This window comes from Carassius carassius, chromosome 34, assembly GCF_963082965.1.
Source record: "Carassius carassius chromosome 34, fCarCar2.1, whole genome shotgun sequence".
NCBI lineage: Eukaryota > Metazoa > Chordata > Actinopteri > Cypriniformes > Cyprinidae > Carassius > Carassius carassius.
Window position 1 is genome coordinate 12,486,937 of NC_081788.1, and position 19,152 is coordinate 12,506,088.

Consider the following 19,152-nt stretch of genomic DNA (forward strand, 5'->3'; position numbering starts at 1 on the left):
GAAAAATAATTGCAAACCTTTGCCATTTCCTCAGCTCCGCACACATTGAGGGACTGACGATGGGTTGAGTGACGAATAAGAGAATCCGCCCCGATGTCCAAGCGAGAACGCTTTATCTCGGAGTACTCTACTTCTGAATGGCTGCTGGGATCATGTAGGTAAATGTGTTCATATCGAATGTGGGGCTCTTGACCTCTGTAGGGGGAGAAAAGAGCAGGAAGGAAATGAATAATGGTTAAGATAAAGACATCATTGTCATCAGAATAATGTCAGGATTAAAAGGTTAATGAACCAGCTTCACTTTTTTACACAAAGTTGACATTTAATAGCAGTTACAATATCAGAACATAACATACCTCAGATGGGTGAATAAGATTCCAGTAATACAAAACTCTTTAAATTCATAAGCAGGGAGAGACTTGACTTAATTAACTGGGAATTAACAGGAACATGAAAAACATGGGTGTTTCATACCAGAATGGGCGGTTTTAAATTTTTTACATCAACTAGCAACAAACTATTGACAAGATTTTAGTAAGGCTGCAATACCTACAACAGCCGACTTTAAATTTAAAAAGTCATGATGTATATATTCAAACAAATGAGGGGAAAATACATGTCTAATAAAATCTACAAGATAGAATACAGTGACTTGGATGACTGAGAATCCCCATAGATATACTAACAGCAGAGCTAAACATCCATTAAGGATGAGCCCAATGAAACACCCAGTAATACAAGAGGAGTCAGGACAAGACAGGTCAGGATCTCATTTCGTCATTTCTATGTCACAAATAATCTGCAAAGTACAGGCCACCTAGATTGAAGATGAGGGAAACCATGGCACTATTTGAGTGCTGCGGAGGCAACAGTGCCGTGCCATGCTTGGTATAGGAGTGAGCCTTTTAGCATGAGAGTGCGAAAAGTAAACCAGCATTGATGGCAGTGGACAGAGTGAGAGTTATAAGAGGAAAAAGAAGTGCTTGACCCTAATATATATATATATATATTTAAAGTTGCAATAAAGAATGCATAATTAGCTAGGGCTGAAACTAACGATTATTTTGATAATCGATTAATCTGTCGATTATTTTTACGATTAATCGGTTTATGTACTTATATTTTAGGTTTTTTTTTTTCATTTTTCCCCCCCAAGTAAATTATTAATAAAGGGTCTTTATCATTCAGCATAGATTTTTAAGAGATTTTAACCATTTTGCATTGTCATATCCTCATCAAAAATATACCCGGAGTTGTTTTATTATGTGTTAGTTAGGGCTGTCGCGGTTAAGAAATTTCCCCTGCGGTTATTATGGGTGGCTCAATAGCGCGATATGCGGTATTACCGCCGTTTTTTTTTTTTGTTTTTTTTAAATACCTAATTTATCTTGATTTTGCATACAAAGCTCTATCGTTGAGTTATGTAGCATATATTGTTGCTTTTTTTAACTGACAGAGACGTTTTAAAACATTTGTATTTATTGTTAAATGCCAAACAGCAACAAGAACATGCGTTTTCCAATAATTTTTTTTTTTTTTTTTAAGAAATCAAGTTCTAACATGTATTACATGTATGTTCGCGCGACTTTGGACAGCAGCGGAAATCTAGACTGATTATCGCGTCACCACTGGCACACAAGGACAGTGTATTCGCGCTGGAGTCGATGCACTCCTCATGCAGATAGTGTGTGAGCTCGTTATCTGCTCACGCTCTCTTGGGTATGGGTACTGACGCAGAGGTTGTCCGTGACTTCAGCAGGTATGCCTGTTACTTTCACGGCTGTATTTTACAGATTTCACAAAAGCTTCATCTACTCCTAACTGTCGGCCGGTCTCAGCTGTTCTTTTTGATGTTGCTGCGCGATCTGATGCTTGAGGGGGCAGCTGCGCTGGATGACAGGGGACACTCGAAAACGTTTAACATGGCTTAATGTACTAAGACAGTGATATTAGCAGACCAAACTCACTAAAAATCATACTAATAAAGTATACTATCTATAAAAAATCAGATGAGCCCTGAATATGAATGCAACTCGTTTAATAACACGTTAGCCTTTTCCTCCCATAGAAAACCGTTATAAGAAAACGCTTAATGTGGCTTAATGTACTAAGACAGTGATTTTTAAAAACCAAACTCACTAAACATTATACTAATAAAGTAGTATACAATGTACAAAAAACAAAACAAAAAAAACAGATGATCCCTGAATATGAATGCAAGTCGTTTAATAACACGTTAAGCTTTATGATGGTTTTCTATGAGAGGAAAAGGCTTAACGTGTTATTAAACGCGTTGAATTCATATTCAGGGATCATCTGATTTTTTGTAGATAATATACTTTATTAATATGATGTTTAGTGAGTTTGGTCTGTTAATATCACTGTATTGGTACATTAAACCACATTAAGCGTTTTTCCCGTTAAGCGTTTTAGAATGTCCCGATGACCTCAAATTAGATGTATTGCAGTGTCACAGGAACCTTTTTTGCAGCAAATTTTGCATATCGGCTCATCTATATTCGCTGGCTCGTCCTTTTCATTGGGTTGAAAGCCAAAATGTTCCCAAACTGGCAACGTGACATTAGGTTTTGGGACGAGATCGAACGCCTCCCATCGTTTCAGCCGGCCTATTCAAAACTAACGAAGCACCATAAAGCTACAACGGCTCACGAGAAAATTACAGTCGTGACCATATTGTATCATTAATATAATTTATTTAACATTGAATGCACAGTGACAAATTGAAAAAAAAAACAATAAGGCCACAGCCTCATTAAAAAAAAAAAAAAAAAAAACCTGAACACTGTGGTTGCCGCGGTTTCTGCGGTTGCTATCTTTCCTCTGCGGTTTGCTTGTCAATAGCGCAGTATTACAATTTTGCGGTTATCGCGACAGCCCTAGTGTTAGTAATCGTTTTGTTGAACTCTTCTGCAATCAAAACACTGACCCATACTCTAGCAAATTTCACAAGGAGATTTCAAATAATGTTTTCACCATGGCAGTCCTTAGAGCTCCTAAAGTAGTTTAACATCCCGAACAAAGCTTAAGGAATCTTTCAGAACATATTTTCACGAAGAATAAGGATAAAACAGAATAAGATTGCAGTGCGTTGTATTTTATTATTTACTGGGAAACAGCTTTATAGCTTATGCTGTGAAATTGTAAACAATCCTTCGAATAAAGTGCCAATGGCATGAAACCTGAATGGGACTCACAATTTAAAGTAAAATCCATCAGAAGGTTGTCCAGAAAAAAAATAAAAATCGGACACACACAAAAAACCTGCTGTGTGAAAAAGAGCAGTGAATACTTAAAAAGAAAAAAAGTGCATTTCAAATATCTTTAAACATTTACCTCTCTCATTCAGTCATAATTAGGCTGCACGACTGAATTATGAACTGGTAAACGACAAACTGATCACAGAACATGTTTGTAAAGCTTTAAATGTTAACTGTTAAAAAGCAATGTTATCAGCTTTTATGACTAAACATTTGCAAACAACATTGTACTGATGTTGTACTGACAAATAAAAGTCTTAGGGCCCGTTCACATATCGCGCCTAAAAACGCGAGGAAAACGCTAGGCGCACCGCTTTCTCCTCCTTTCCAAAGCGCTCGTGCAGTTGCGCCCCTGAGGCGTCTGCCTTTGCTAAGCAACCATGACGTGCTCTCTCCTTGAAGACGCGGAAATTTCAGCAAAGGATAAATGGATTTGCAGCTCTAAAAATCGCTTGCAGTAGCTCTGCTACTAAATTTATTTCAAAATGGAAATCCATATACAGCTATGATCAGCTGTTCCTTCATCTTGGCTGAGCTTTAAACGTTGTTACGGGAAAGGATGAAGCTGATTATTTAGTTCTTGTCACATGACCCGCGGTGCGCTTGCCGCATTCTGAAAAGTTGAAATGTTTTAACTCGATGCGGTGCGGACGAGCCTGGAAAAACGGGCGTGTCGCGACCGCGTCGCTTCCATTATGAGCGCACATACATTGGAAATAACGAACATGAGCGCGCAAAAGACGCGTTATGTCAACGGCCCCTTAAACAGTTCAGTAGTGCAGAGTTTACAGGTTACTCTTCTTTTTTGAAGGCTCAAAGTAAAGTACTCCAACATCCCACTGAATGCTGCAGACACGCTGTTTCGGGAAGCACGTGACATAAAACGAGGCCAGCTATTGGCTATTCGCTACTTCTCCTGTTGTACTGGCTGAGTAAAACCTCCGGTGGCTCATTACTGCCACACTTTGGTCACTGCAGATTTGAAATATGCCCGAAATGAGCCGCTTACGGCAAATAAGTTATTTAGCAACGAATCGATGACTAAATTAGTTGACAACTATTTTAATAATCGATTTTAATCGATTAAATCGATTCGTTGTTTCAACTCTATAATTAGCCTGTATAACCACTGGTATTTCATTAAAAAGAAGACTGTGTTCTTGTTCTTCATGAGAAGTGGTTTTATTTAATTTTAACAAAGGCATGTTGTTTGTCACCGCAGTTAATTTGGTGTCTATCATGATAAAACCTTAATATCAAACCTATATAATGAGTTTGAAAATTTTGGAGAAATCCTTATTAAATGCATTACACTGTAACTAAACCCATTAGATTTAAGCCAACTAAATTTACTGTAGATTTAGTAGACAAAATATTATATTTAGCCGACTAAAACTAAAAACATTTCAGGTGACTAAAATTTGGCTAAAACTAAATAACATTTTAGTCCGACTATGGCTAAAACTAAATCAAAATTTGCTGTCAAAATGAACACTGCTCAAGACAAACCATACAATGTCTGCTGAGGTTTACAACTACAGAGCTTGACTGTATTGAAGGGAATAAAAGTGTGTAGGTGTTTCTAAATGTGTGGAATGTACACTGTTGAGAACATGAATGGGTGCATCCCTCATATTAATCATGGTCTACCCAGCTTAAATAAACAGTACACACAGAGTCCAGCACTGATCGTGATTTATACAAACAAATGCTGATACATGCATGCATGTGTGCCATAACACTACACACTGAGAATGAAATGAAAGCAGGAAATGTAGCATAATATTTGAATGCTGCAGACACTTTCAAAGCATTTGACGCAAGGAGAGGAAAGACAATGTTACCTATTATACAAATCGCACACAGCTGCTTAATCATGGCCTAAGAACAGTTCTAAGAACCAGTCATATTGGAATTGTTTTAATTGAACTTGCATTAGTGTATGAACAACCATTATTAAAGGGGTAATATGATGCTGCTAAAAAGAACATTATTTGGTGTAATGAAAAGTATTTATGCAGTTTAAGGTTAAAAAATTTTCCACATTTTCCACATTCCACATTTTCCACATACTGTACATTATTGTTTCTCCTCAATGCCCCGCCTTCTGAAAAGCGTCGATTTTCACAAGTCTCATCTCTCTGAAAAGCGAGGTATGCTGTGATAGGCCAGCTATCCAGTGCGTTGTGATTGGCCGAATGCCTCCAGCATGAGACGGAAATGTTACGCCTCAACATATTACAGCCTTAATTATATTACAGCTTTGTCTGGCCGGAGCAACAAGAAAAAAAACATAAAACCCATTATAAACGTGATATTTAGTGATAGTCATGTTTTCTTTAGGAAGGCAAAAACAAAGTACTTTTGCTTTCTCAACGGAACAACGCCACACACCGCAGCGGCCTTGAGTGAGCAGAATGGAGGCCTAGAGTGAGCCACAGTCTAGAGTGAGCCGTGGCCAGCTTGAGAACTGTGAGGCAAGTGGATTCTATCAAGGAGCGTAAACTTGGTCTTGCAGCAACCACGTGTGATGACCCCGGGCTGGACACCGCTTCGTCCATGGTGAAAGCCGATTCGGCGAACCACAGTGCAATGCTGATGTATTTCCTTAGCACCAGGCATGACGAAGCTGATGTCGTCCTTTTTTGGAAGGCCAAGGTAGATTCGCTTTCACAGTGAAACACCTATATCTATATGACATGGCGGCAGCAGCTGCGGCGGCAACAATAATACAAAAACAAGAATAAAACGTACGCCTTGTTTCTTTGTGTGAACATCTGACGAACACTTTGCACATTTCAATTCCTTCTCCGTTTCCCCGCAGGAGGGAGAAAGGATTCGTTTTGAAGGGAAGGGACAGAGAAACCCTGAGTGCTGTCTCCAAACCCTTCTTGTTGCCAAACTGATGTCTCAGGTCGACCGCCTCTTTTTGTTCCCCTGAGGGGGGGCTCACCGGTGTTTCGCTGCTGTGGCTGCGAACGATTGTTACGGTTTCACGAAACCAGGCTTTGACAGAGGGCCCACGCTTCCCGGCTGTTGTGGCGGAGCAGGACGAGAAGGTTGATAATCTGAATGACCTCCTTTACCTAAAGGCCTGAAATTCGGATGGCCTGGGTGATAAGGATGAGCTTTCTGGTGAGACAGTCCTTGATTGCTTCTCCCTCTTTTTTCCGCAGGGCACATTGCTGACGCATAGCTGTTACCGTCGCGCCGAACATGGCCTTCGGATCGATAGGGGCATCCAAAAACTCTGAGAGGCCTGACAAACCCAGCCATAGCAATCTCTCTAGCTGCAGCCCTGTGACAGACCTCGAGAAGATCTGTATCCTTCTGCACAGGGGAGGGTGAGCTCTCATCCTGTGCACTCGGCGGATGCCTGTGCACAGGCATGACGAAGCTGATGTCGTCCTTTTTTGGAAGGCCAAGGTAGATTCGCTTTCACAGTGAAACACACAGCATCTATATGACATGGCGGCAGCAGCGGCGGCGGCAACAATAATACAAAAACAAGAATAAAACGTACGCCTTGTTTCTTTGTGTGAACATCTGGGCAGTGTTATGCAAATCTTCCTAAATACTGACGTAGATATGTGGGGCATGTTAGAACGAGCCGTTTCAGGGGGGTGTGGACGAGTGTTAATTTTTATAAAGAATATCTCTTTGGACTTGAAACTTTAGTCTTTGCAACTTCACAGATCTTCTTTATTCAACAAGAGCTTGTAACACTCTAAAGAGTAAGGAAACTTTGAAAATCGCATCATATGACCCCTTTAAATCTAATTGTTGAAATTTAATTCAAAAGGTGTCTTTAATAGATTATGTCAATACTGATATCTAGACAGTAAGTTGGCCAATGACCAGTTTCATCTTTTTTTTTTTTTTTGGCTCCTGTGATGAGTAGGGGGGGGCGTCCCATCCCTGTGTGTTGAGCCGACCAGATGAACCAGTTGTTTCCAGTGCTGACGGTCTTGTGCCAGCTGCTCTGCATCCTCCATAGGAGGTCACCCGCAAGGACGTCAAGCAATCGGGTGCGGGGTTTACCTCGTGGTCATCTCCAGCCTGCGGCCCTCGGATCAAACTGTAGAATAGCTCTCATCGGATGGTCAGGGGGAGGCGGAGGACATGGCCGAACCAGCGGGTGCAACGTTACGCAACCAGGTAGGATCCTCTGGGCTGGCATGTGCGGGCTCTAAGCACTTGATTGGAAACCCGCTGGGGCCAACTGATGTTCTCAATGGTTCTGAGAGCCCTGCTATCAAAGCCGTCTAATCTTGCAGCCAGTGTCTTATTTAAGGGCCCATGTCTCCGAGCAATAAAGCAGGATGGAGAGTACTGCTGAGTTGTAAAGCTTTGTCTTGCGTGAGATGGTCTGGTGCCGCCACAGTGGTTTCCAGAGAGACTGCAGGAATGACGCAGCCAGGGCTCTTCTGTGGGTAATCTCTGGTTTTAGGTCCCCGTTGTCTGTCAGATACACAAAGTTCTTGACAGGCTGTACAATGTCATTGCCAAGCCGCAGGGAAGGTGGATGCGGTCTGTCACCGACATACATGAACTTGGTTTTCGTCCAGCTCACCTGGAGGCCAAGCTTCTCAGCCTCTTCACTGTATATGCCCAGAGCGTCTCTCATCTGGCTGAAGGACGTGCTGAGCAGGATGGTGTCGTCAGCGTACTCCAGGTCAGTCAGGTGGTCACTGCCGAAGGACACACTGGGGACCCACTCATAAACCCTGGACATCAGATGGTCAATTATACAGTTGAAGAGGTCAGGAGCAGCCATGCAGCCCTGGCGAACGCCACTGGATATGTGAAACCAGTCTGAGTCTCTGCCATTGATGCGGACACAGCTCTGAGCGTTGCTATAAAGCAACTTAAACAGGGCAACGATCTTGGGTGGTGCTCCAAGGGCATGTAGGATACTCCACAGTGAAGTGTGGCAGACGGTGTCAAAGGCAGCCTTCAGATCTATGAACCCGATGTAAAGATGGCGATCTAGAGTTTTATCTAGACATATATAATACAAATTAATGACAGCAAATAAGATGTAACTGGCCAAGCAGGGTCTGTAAAGCAAAACATTTAAGAGCCAAAAAATGTTTTAGCTGCCAAACTACAGAATTTTTTAATTCTGATTTATTGAAAGAACAGATGCAATTTATGTCACATGAAATATCAAAAACAGGCACGAAAGAGAAATAAAGATTTAGACTAGTGTCTTTCACTAATAATCAAATAGATTTTACTTCAAAATATCATCCTTTGCAGTGCTTCTCAATTTCAGCAGAATGACAGCAAAGCCCTACTGTGTTGCGTCTGGAGTGTTCACGTTCATTTGTGTCTCTGCACTGATGAGTTCACTAGTGTAACTAATCTACACCAGAGCAAAGGTAATACATACATAAGCAAAAAGCAATGTATGAAATGCTTGAATACACACACTATAACCGAAATCCCCCAATTTCAATGGGCACTAGGCACTTACATAATTACATCACACTGCAGCTTTCATATATGCTCTCTCTCTTTCTGTGAGTGGGCAAGATAATCTGATCTGCTGGCAGGATGTGTCACACACAATGAGAGCAAGAAAGAAAGACAGAGCAACAGAGAGAGGTTTAACTGCCCCCTGACCTCATTCTGAATTGAGGACAGATCATGTGTGCTGAATGTTTGAGCTACTGTAGAGGAACTTTGCCCTTGTACTGCTGTAATGCTTTCTGTTTCTCCTCTTCTGCCATTATTCCCTTTCACTGACTGTCTTTCACTCACACATTTACAGAACCTCTTCCTTTCCATACATCTTGCTTTAATCTCCCTCTATCCCTTATTATCTCTCTCTTTCTTAGAGTAGATGATAAAAGGTGATAAGACCACAAAACACCCTTTCAACCCGTCACTTATGTCAGCACAAAACAACACAAAATGCTAAAAGGCCAAAGAGAGAGCATAATTTACACAGCCAAAACTAGATCAAAACTGTTGTGGAATACAGTGTATTTTCACTCCAAATGTGTTTGATTATTTGCTTCATATCATGCAGCCATCTATACTTTTTAAAATTCACTTTCGTTTGTAGAACATTTGATTACGTATGCTACAAGTTCACAGTTCTGCAGTGGGAAAAGAAAGGATGTGGAACAGCAGACATAAACATCTTCTCCACACACAAACACTTTAGTATTCAAGTTAATCCATCCTACCAGCAGCTCTCTGTATCTCAGGGGGTGTTAGTCCATCTCCTATGAAAACAGCCAGCCCTACTGTACCAGGCTTATTATACAGCTGAGCTCACACAGACACACACACACACACACACCACATTCAGCATTCAGACTGAGGAGAAACACAACTATTCCCAATACGCCCACCCACATATTCAACACTATAGCCATGTTTTCACCACTGGAACTTTACCCAAGAACTAGGGACTTTGGGCTGGTACTCCATGTGTTTCCACAGAAGGAACCAGGATCGAAAAAAAGTTCAAGGTAAAAAAAAAACTGCTCCTCAGAAAGTACCTGCTCTCGAGATAGTACTTTTTCAAAGGTCCGGAACTTTCAGGGGCGGGACTGGGGTGCTAAACATGCTGACTGGTTGATGCAGCATTATGATTTCAACCACCATTTATTATGATAATTTTCTAAATATTACTGTTATGGTGTCATGAAATGATATAAAATCATTTAAGAATAAAACACAAAGAACAATGGTTCCCGGGATTTTTGAGAACTGGAGCTTGTAGCCTAGAATTTTTCTTTCTAAATTATGTGAAAATCATCTTGTTTACTCACTTACAGAAAACAATATATTGATTTAAATTTTCTAAGACACTTTTTGTTGGTAAAAGTCATATGCGAGTAGGCGTCAACATAATTTAATATCCACTTGGGGGAGCAGTTAAACAGTTAATTAGGAACAATCAAAGCCGACTTTCAAACTAATTTTTTTGCATCATTACTCCGCCATGGACATGCCCTTTAACGAAACCTCAAGATCTTCGCAATTTAACATCGCAAAGGCCTTTAGATTTAACTGACCAAGTTTGGTGTTGATCTGAATAAATCTCTAGGAGGAGTTCGTTAAAGTACAACCCCTGAAAATGGCAAAAACAACGCCAATTTTGCAGAGAAAATTCTAAATAATCCGTCAGAAATCCTTTTAACAATCTTATTTACTACAAAAAGAAAAAACATTTATTGTTATTATTATTATCATTATTATTATTTTTTATTTTTTTTATTAATGTTGAAAAGAGCTGAGAATATTTTTCAGGTTTTTAAGGAGGAATAAATTGAAAGAACAGCATTGTTTTTACATTTGTTAGTCATCTTTATTGGTTACATTTATATTATTTACATCAAGCTTTTGAATGGTATAGTATTGTATATTGCTATTGAAACTTCATAATATTTCACTTGATTATACATGTAGTCAGGAATTATAGTTTGGAAAAAGTCTAACTAGTAAAATGTTTCCAAGTTATGTGAAAACTAGTACAAGTATATAAATGAATAAAAAGAGACTTATTCATGTTTATGATCTCTGCTGAATAAAGTGCTTCATTCTTTTTATTCTGAGGAAATCCATTTCTCAAATCATCATCTTTTCGGGGTGAATTATGTCTTATTCCTCTCATCGCGACGCAAACAGTAAAATAAAAAAACTTGAAGAACAGTCTGGCTGCTTTTTCTTCTGTGTGGGCGTACTCAAGCTGCGCGCTTCAGTTTGAATCTGAATAGCACGTTCGGCGCGGGGGCGTGGTCACATTAGATATAATGAAGGGAGACGTGAAAAACGGACATTGCGTTGTTTTCATATGGATTACTTTAACACAGAATATTTGTTTTCGGCGGCACTTGTTTAGTTTAAAAATAGACATGTCAAGCTTTCTATAGATATCTCTCTCATGTCTCTTCGTTGAGTATTCACGGAGTTACAGTTCATTTTAATGACGTGTTTGTAAATGAAGATCAACGCAGACAAAGGCTGCAGACAGCGCACCTTGTTTGTTATCTTTATTTTATAAGTTCACAAAGTTTTGTTGTTATGTCTGTATCCAAAAAAAAGTACACCCTTTACAGATTCGATTGATGTATTGCTCTTATCTGTAGGATTAAAACTGAAAGTGTAATTTAAGTTATTTTCAGGGTTATCAGGAGAAAATGACTCATAACGCGTGCGTATATGCGTTAATCGACTCCAGAGGGTTAAGCAGCAACTTGAATGAGAGTGAAACTTTCCTTCAATGTTGGCCATTGCTGTCACAGCCTTCTGACACAATTGTGAAGGGCTAAGCAATAGATTGTGGGCAAAATGGGGAGGACATAAATGGAGAGGACTGAACAGACAAGATCTCAGTGCAAGGCAACTGTGGCAGCCACAATATATTGTTTGTTTGTGAGCATGTTTTGTACCTTTCACTGCCTGGTTGAAATTCAGACAGAAGGGATGGTCTACGGCGGTGAGGCTGGGCCAGCGATCCATGGGACAAATGGGAACCATAGTTCCGAGCATGAGGATGGTAGTCCACAAGTCCACCGACATCCTGAAATAAACAAAAAATTAAAAATTTCACATACTCACTTAATTAAACTGTATAATGAATGTGACTACTGAAATTTAAGATTAAATGCAGACGTTTCCAGATTTAATCATGCTTTTTATGAAATGAAAATCAGAAAAATATCCCAGATCAGTGCTAAATGCTGAGAGCAATTAGCCTAAATCTTTGGTACTCAACCCAAAGCTTACAGATTTTATACAGCCCTGTAGCTGCAGCTTAAAATCTTACTTTTTGCATGAAACTGTTCACGTCATATGAGTAATCCACCTACTCTGGAAAGTAATCCATCCACGAAAATGAACTTGAGTCAAGAGTCTCCAACTCTGAGGTGTTACAAAGTTACTAGCTATATTGCTAGTTTAGGCTAAATTCTATTAAAGGGGTCATATGATGCGAAGTTTGACTTTCTCTTTGAAATGTTACAAGCTGTTCGTGCATAAGTAAGATCCCTAAAGCTGCAAAGACTAAAGTCTGAAACCCAAAGAGATATTCTATTTAAAAGTGAAGAATTGTCCACGCCCTCCTAAAACGCCTCGTTTAACAAGCCCGCACGTGTCATCACTGTGTGGGAAGATTTGCATTGCACTGCCCAAATGTTCCCACAAAGAAAGGGAGCGTAACTTTTTTTCTTGCTGTAGTATTGTTGCTGCCCCTGCCACCATTTCGTGGAGATGCTGTGTGTTTTATTGTGAAAGTGAAACTACTTTTTTAGGCCTTCCATAAGAGGACACAATCATTGGTCAAGTTCAAACCAAATATTTGTGTGTATGCAACACATTTTACAGAGGACTGTTTACTGATCCTGAGAGAGCAGTTTAAGTCATTATAATCAGTAATTATGTCCCTACTGGATGCAACAAATGCCTCATTTGTAAAGGGTTTTATTGATTTTGTTTCATTGTGCCGAGACACAGCATTACAGGATGGTATGAGGCATAACATTTCCATCACATGCTGTAGGTATTCGGCCAATCACAATGCACTGGATAGCTGGCCAATCAGTGTACACCTCGCTCATCAGAACAATGAGCTTTGTAAAAATCTATGCGTTTCAGAAAGTTGGGGCATAGAGGAGAAACAATAATGTACAGTATGTGGAAAATAATGTGTTTTTTTACCTTAAACCACATAAACACATTTTATTACACCAAATAATTACACAAAATAATTTATTATTTTTAAGCAACGACATATGACTCCTTTAAGACCAATATTAAGGATTATCAAATATTTGGCATCAAATGGTATGAAAAAAATAAACATCTGCTTTGTGTCAGACAAAGGACATATTCCAACATGAACAAAGGTCTGGAGGATGAAGCTTTGTTCCACTTAGCTCCTGAACTGACTAGGATAAGTAAAACTGATTTAGAATTTCTGCGTCGGCAATAATACTGCTGGATTACGATGATGGTTGAGGGACAACTCTTACATGATAACCTTAGGTAATGCAAGATAATCCTTTATTACTAAATTCTGGCAAACTATAACAACATACAATAAATAACAGTCAGTGTAACTGAGTTTTTCTTAACACACAGGTCAAAGTCCCAGGTTACAGATTAGTGATACATAAAATGCATTTTTCTGAAAGATTTATAGATAAAAAAAAAAGAGGTTTTGTTGTGTAGTCAGTGCAGTACCGTATGAGCTCTCAGCTGCAGAGGAAGGGTGGCAGAACTGGGAAGGTGACGAGCGTCCACAGCCCTCCGACCCTGAGGCACTGGCTGAGGGTGCGAGGACATGCTGACGATGCAACTTCCTCTACACACTAAAAATGGGTGTGGTCTTGTCACCAACACTGTGCATCATGTGGCGTTGAGTCCTCACAGTCACCGACCTAGAAGGAATGAGAGTGAAAACACTGCAGATTAATTACTAATAATAATAAATAGTTGTTAACACAACAATCAACCTGTGGAGTAAAACTAAATTGTGGGCAAAATCAAAGAGTGTGCACCAAACTTCAGAAAGCCAGGATAAGCAACTGAGAGTTTGATGACAAGTGAGAGAGAAGTCCTAGCCACCACCTGCTGCTGACCGGATACATGTCGTCACACTGTGTGAATGAATGGATCACTCTGTATCCTACTCTATACCCTCTTCTTTTTCATTCTCTCTTTCTATCCTCATTAGGGCAGCTGGTGTGCTCTGCTGTATGATACTCCCTTTTTCACAGGTACAGCAAAAATACACAATGTCTAACCCAAGTTAATGCTCAAAAGTCCCTTTAAGGCAAGTCTGTTTACTCAGCAACTATATTGGTAACATCCCTGGGTAGCTATTTTTTATGTAGACCACAGGCATGTATTTACAGCTCATATCTATATAAATGAGGACAGACAAGTGGTATTAAACAATGCCTAGATCAGAACTTTTTCCTAGGAAGGGCCAGAAATCAAACTTGATTGAGGGCTGTGGGCCGTAAAATAAGCACTGCAAAATGAAAGTTTTCATGGTCCCCATCATTTAGGAGTTCAAAATAGAGTTCAAAATATTTAAAAATCAATTAATAGTTTTATAGTTCAATTAAACGTATGGGGTACAATGAAAACAGAGAAACACTCCCATTTATAGTACAATAGAGTTCAATGTCTAATACAGCTATAAAAGCAATACAGTCATATGCTTGCAAAATCTGTGACCTCTAATGAGAGACACGAAGTTACTCATTTTTCAAATGATTTCCAAAATGGGCTGCAGCTGAATTACTTAGAGGGTCAGGATATTATGTAAGTGAGAGTCGGTTAATTTGCTTCCCATTTTACACTGAAAGTCTTCTCACAGTGGTAGGCACTGCCAAACAGAGACAATATCACTTGTGCTTGTTTCATCAGGAAATTTCGCCAGGTTTGAGTTTAATGCCACAGTTATGTTAGAACACATCTCATTCTTGTTTTTGTAGTGGTGAGTCTGTCATGTGAATCGACTCCACAGGGTTAACAGAGTTTTAACAGAGTTAGTTTTTCAGTATGTTTGAAAGTATATTATTTAGATTAGTGGAGCTTCCACGCGTAGGGCTGTCACGATTAAGAAATTTGGCTGATGATTAATTGTGTACAATAGTCACTGTTATTGCAATTGTCTGTTTTAGGGTTTTGGCGATTATGACAATTATTGCGATTATCACGATTAATTGTCTTTTTTTATGGCTTTCATTAGATAATTGTGATTCATTTAAGGGTTCAGTAAATAATTATGATGTTATCTTTTTATCTTCGAGTTATTATTTTGCAGTTTAGGATTACATACAGTATTCCAAATTCTAAGAACCAGCCAATACCAATCCAACACCAGCACTATTCTTTTTTCTACACCACTACAGAATATCAATACTGTCTGTGGAACTAAGGGTCAATCTTTATTAAACACTTTCTTAAACATAACCCACTAAATACTTACTTCCTCATTACAGAGTAAAATGTATTTGTATAAAAATATATAAGCTATGAAATTAAGCTACCTGACTGTATAATTTGACATAAAAAACAATTTTGAAAAAAATCTTTGGTGCACATTATACAATTTGAATATGTTTATTCTGTTAACTATTTGAATTCTTGCAAAATACATTCATGAAAATAAGACCAAAATTATGAGGAAAAAAAAGGCTTCTAGTAATCTTTGTGAACAAAACTTTGCTAATGTGAAACGCTTCAAACGGAGCAGAAGTTTTGCAAAAACATCACAAGCAAGTGAGATCTACAGAGTTTGCAGAACGTTACATCAGCAGCCTTTCAAGAACCATCAGGAGCATTTCCCCCAGGGTTGCTTTGTAACATGAAGCCAAGTATTGTGAATTGTTATGTATAGATACGGGCCTACTTGTTTACCCCATGATTTACTCACCCTCAAGCCATCTTAAGGGTATATGACTTTCTTCTTTCAGACAAATACAATTGCAGTTATTTAAAAAAATGGCTTGGATCTTCCAAACTTTATAATGGCAGTGAATGGTGGTCAAGTTTTTGAAGGCCAAAAAAAGTTCATCCATCCATCATAAAAAGTACTCCACATGGCTCCAGGGGGTTAATAAAAGACCTTCTGAAGCAAAGCAATGCATTTGAAAATATTTGTATTTAAAACTTTATGATCTGTAATTTCTAGCTTCTGCTAACTTTCATATTTGCTTTCACGAGAGAGTGATGTTTCAGCAGACGACGTAGAACATCGTGCTCCCTTTCTAATCAGTAAAAAGCTGACATCTCTGTTCATCACGATCAAAAAAAGCTTTGTTATAATACAATGAATAAATGCACAATTAACGTCTACACTATAATGAGAGGATTCAGCAGCACACAAATTTCAGCAAAAAAAAAAGCAGAGTGAATTCTAACTTAAACACCACTGAATGGCAATAGCGTTTCAGAAATCAAAAGATGCGTCTATGATTGGATTGCTCAATGCTGCAAACATGTAATAAATAGTTTGTACCTGTTTGTACCTGTTAATCATTTTTATATTAGTTGTTCTTGTTGATTTTGTGCAATAAATGAATAGCAATTTATTTATATTTAAATATTATATGTTTAGATATTTATATTTTACGGGACTCCCTCAAATCATTTTATTCTCCCACATTTGGGCTGTGCAATTAATCGCATGTGATTGTCATGCGATTGTTAACGACATGCCCATGATACTCGCATAGGATTATCTGCACAGCTAGGGCTGCACGATGTGTCGTTTAAGCATCGATAGGATGTGCGATGTAGGCTGTCGTAGTTGATCCGTTACGCCTGTTTCACACCGCAAGCGCGAGCGGCGCGCAAGCAACGCGTATTTTGTTCCGGCAATCAATGAGTGCATTCACACCGGGACCAGGAGCAGCGCGTGAGCGTCAAGCAGGACAGTCGCGTGAACAGCAGTGCAGCGGGGGTTTCAGCATCCGGTCTATTTTTGCTGTGCTGCTCACGCTCAATTAAAGTGAAAGCACACTTTTGATGGACAAAATAAATGTGATTTAACACAAAACGTGCTCAAAATGGACAGAATAAGCATGTCAAGAGTTTTAACAACAATGCCAATGTCTAGTGTTCTAACAATCATGCCAGAAAAGAAAATTAAGTATAACAAATATGTATTTACCCATTTAAACTTTTTAATCAATCGTTTTGGGTGAAAGTATGGTGTATTGTTATAAAAAAAAAATCTTGAAAGAATTATACCCATTGTTTGAAATGGTTATACTGTCGGCCGAACACACTTTGCAGCCGCTGCTGTGATGCTGTACTTATACGCTTCCAGTGTGAATACTCGTGAGAGTCTGCTGCTGCAGTGACGATGTAGTTGCGCGCCGCTCACGCTTGCGGTGAGAAACAGACGTTAATCATTAACTGTACGGGTCAGCTGCTCCCCGGTCCTTGACGAATGTGATTCGCGGATTAATTGCACAGCTTAACCATCATAGAGTGAAAGTTTTGACAGGGCAGAGAGAGAGAGCGCGAGAGAGAGAGAGAGAGAGAGAGAGAGAGCGAGAGAGGGAGCACGCGGGTGAGAGAGAGAGTGCACGTGAAGAGAGAGAGAGAGAGAGAGAGAGAGAGAGAGAGAGAGAGAGAGAGCGAGCCCCGGCCGCACGCTCACCGTCTCCAAACAACACGAGCGCTGTCTTGCTCTCTCTCCCTCGCGCATATTGATCAATTGACACGATGGTGTCGATGTTTAAATCATTTAAAATGAGAATGTAAGTGTGCTCACCCCATTTTTGTTTGTAAGAAAAAAATGTGATTAGATTTCATATCGCAGAAAAATACAATATCGCAATGTCATTTTTTCCCAATATTGTGCAGCCCTATGCACAGCCCTAGAGTAAATCATTGGGTAATTTCATTTTTTGTGAACTAACCCTTCAACTACTGCACAACTACCTGTAATAGCCAATGAGAGTGAGCAAGTGTCCCCTACCTGTTGTTGTGTGCTTCTAAAGCTGAAACTTGGCAGCCACAAACATCCCATGACAGTAGAGTACATAGAAAGAACATCACCTATATTATTTTTATTTTGTTTTCACTGTACAACTGATTGAGCGCAAGGAGAACCAGCCGATAATGTCGACTGTCCTCCAAGTTTTTCTTCTCAAGTCACATTTGAACCCTTTCAAACTATCAGGCAGTTCCAGTTAAAAATTAAAGAATCGCCCTTTACACTCTGTGGCTTATGATAAACGGGAAGACAAACTAACAAACAAAAATGCACACAGACATGCTTCTCTGAAATTTATTTTCCCCAGTGGCTGCTGTGTGCCATTATCCCTCCTGCTCAATGCAGACAAACATCTCCCATCTCAAGGGGCCCCACAGCTTCTTACAAATTTCCATGTAAGAGAAGTCGGTCTCTATAGATGAACCAGGGCCTTCCTTTCTGTCTGTCACTGAATGATTTACATTGAACCACAGTAGAGTGTTTTACTGTGCTGGGTATATGATTGCTGGAGGAGGAGACTCAACAGTCCAGGAATGTTTGGATCTCTGAGGAGGAACAAAGCTTTTGTCATCCTGAAGGAACTTTGTAGACTCACACATTCACATGAACACACGGGCAGGATCAAATCAATCACACATTACTCACAGAAAACACGTGTCGGATGTGTGTTCCTTGTTTCTGCTGTAAGACTATTAAGAGTTTATCCACAGTGGAGAGAGAGCGTGAGCACAGGGTTGCCAGGTTGACAAAGATAAATAACACACTTATATTTCTGTATTGTGCAAGTGGGAAGCTCTGTTTTGGGGATTATGTCTCTTTATATCAAGCAACCTAATTGTGTTCAACTGCAGCCAGATTAAACCTTGTTGTAGTTCATATTTTATGTTCTATTTATAATTTTTTAGAAATCTCACAATCTACCCAATTTTAAACGTTGTTCTTGTATTTTAATTAAGTGCGGTCCACTGCTGCACACATGCCAGGGCCAGCTGTATCGATACTCATATGGTCAAATCTCTGTGAAGATAGATTGTCATCTCGATGTATCGAAAACACAGCACTACAGTTTTCAGTCACTCTCTCTTCATGACATCCTTGCACACCAAAGTATTTACCGTATTTTTCAGACTATAAGTCGCACCTGAGTATAAGTCACATCAGTCCAAAAATACGTCATGACGAGGAAAAAAACATAAGTCGCACTGGACTATAAGTCGCATTTATTTAGAACCAAGAACCAAAAGAAAACATTACCATCTACAGCCGCGAGAGGGCTGGAAACAAACTTACCACTGTTTTCTGGAATCATCAAGCTTTGTGAATGAAAAACTACAACTACTATGATAGACGGAGAGAGAGACTGGGAGAGAAAGTGAAAGATAAGAAAAGAGG

The 19,152-nt window shown here is 39.5% G+C and overlaps 1 protein-coding gene across 1 annotated transcript in view; it reads right to left on the minus strand.

Moving 5' to 3' along the window:
- The window catches only part of LOC132114416 (nuclear receptor corepressor 2-like), a 131,693-nt gene that overhangs the window by 78,340 nt on the left and 34,201 nt on the right, over positions 1-19,152 (minus strand). The window contains exons 2-4 of the mRNA XM_059522500.1: positions 13,482-13,678; positions 11,690-11,820; positions 18-195 (exon numbers count right to left, since the gene is read on the minus strand). Coding sequence (XP_059378483.1) covers positions 18-195; positions 11,690-11,820; positions 13,482-13,583 — 411 coding nt within the window. The 5' untranslated portion in view covers positions 13,584-13,678. The remainder of the gene's footprint in view (positions 1-17; positions 196-11,689; positions 11,821-13,481; positions 13,679-19,152) is intronic.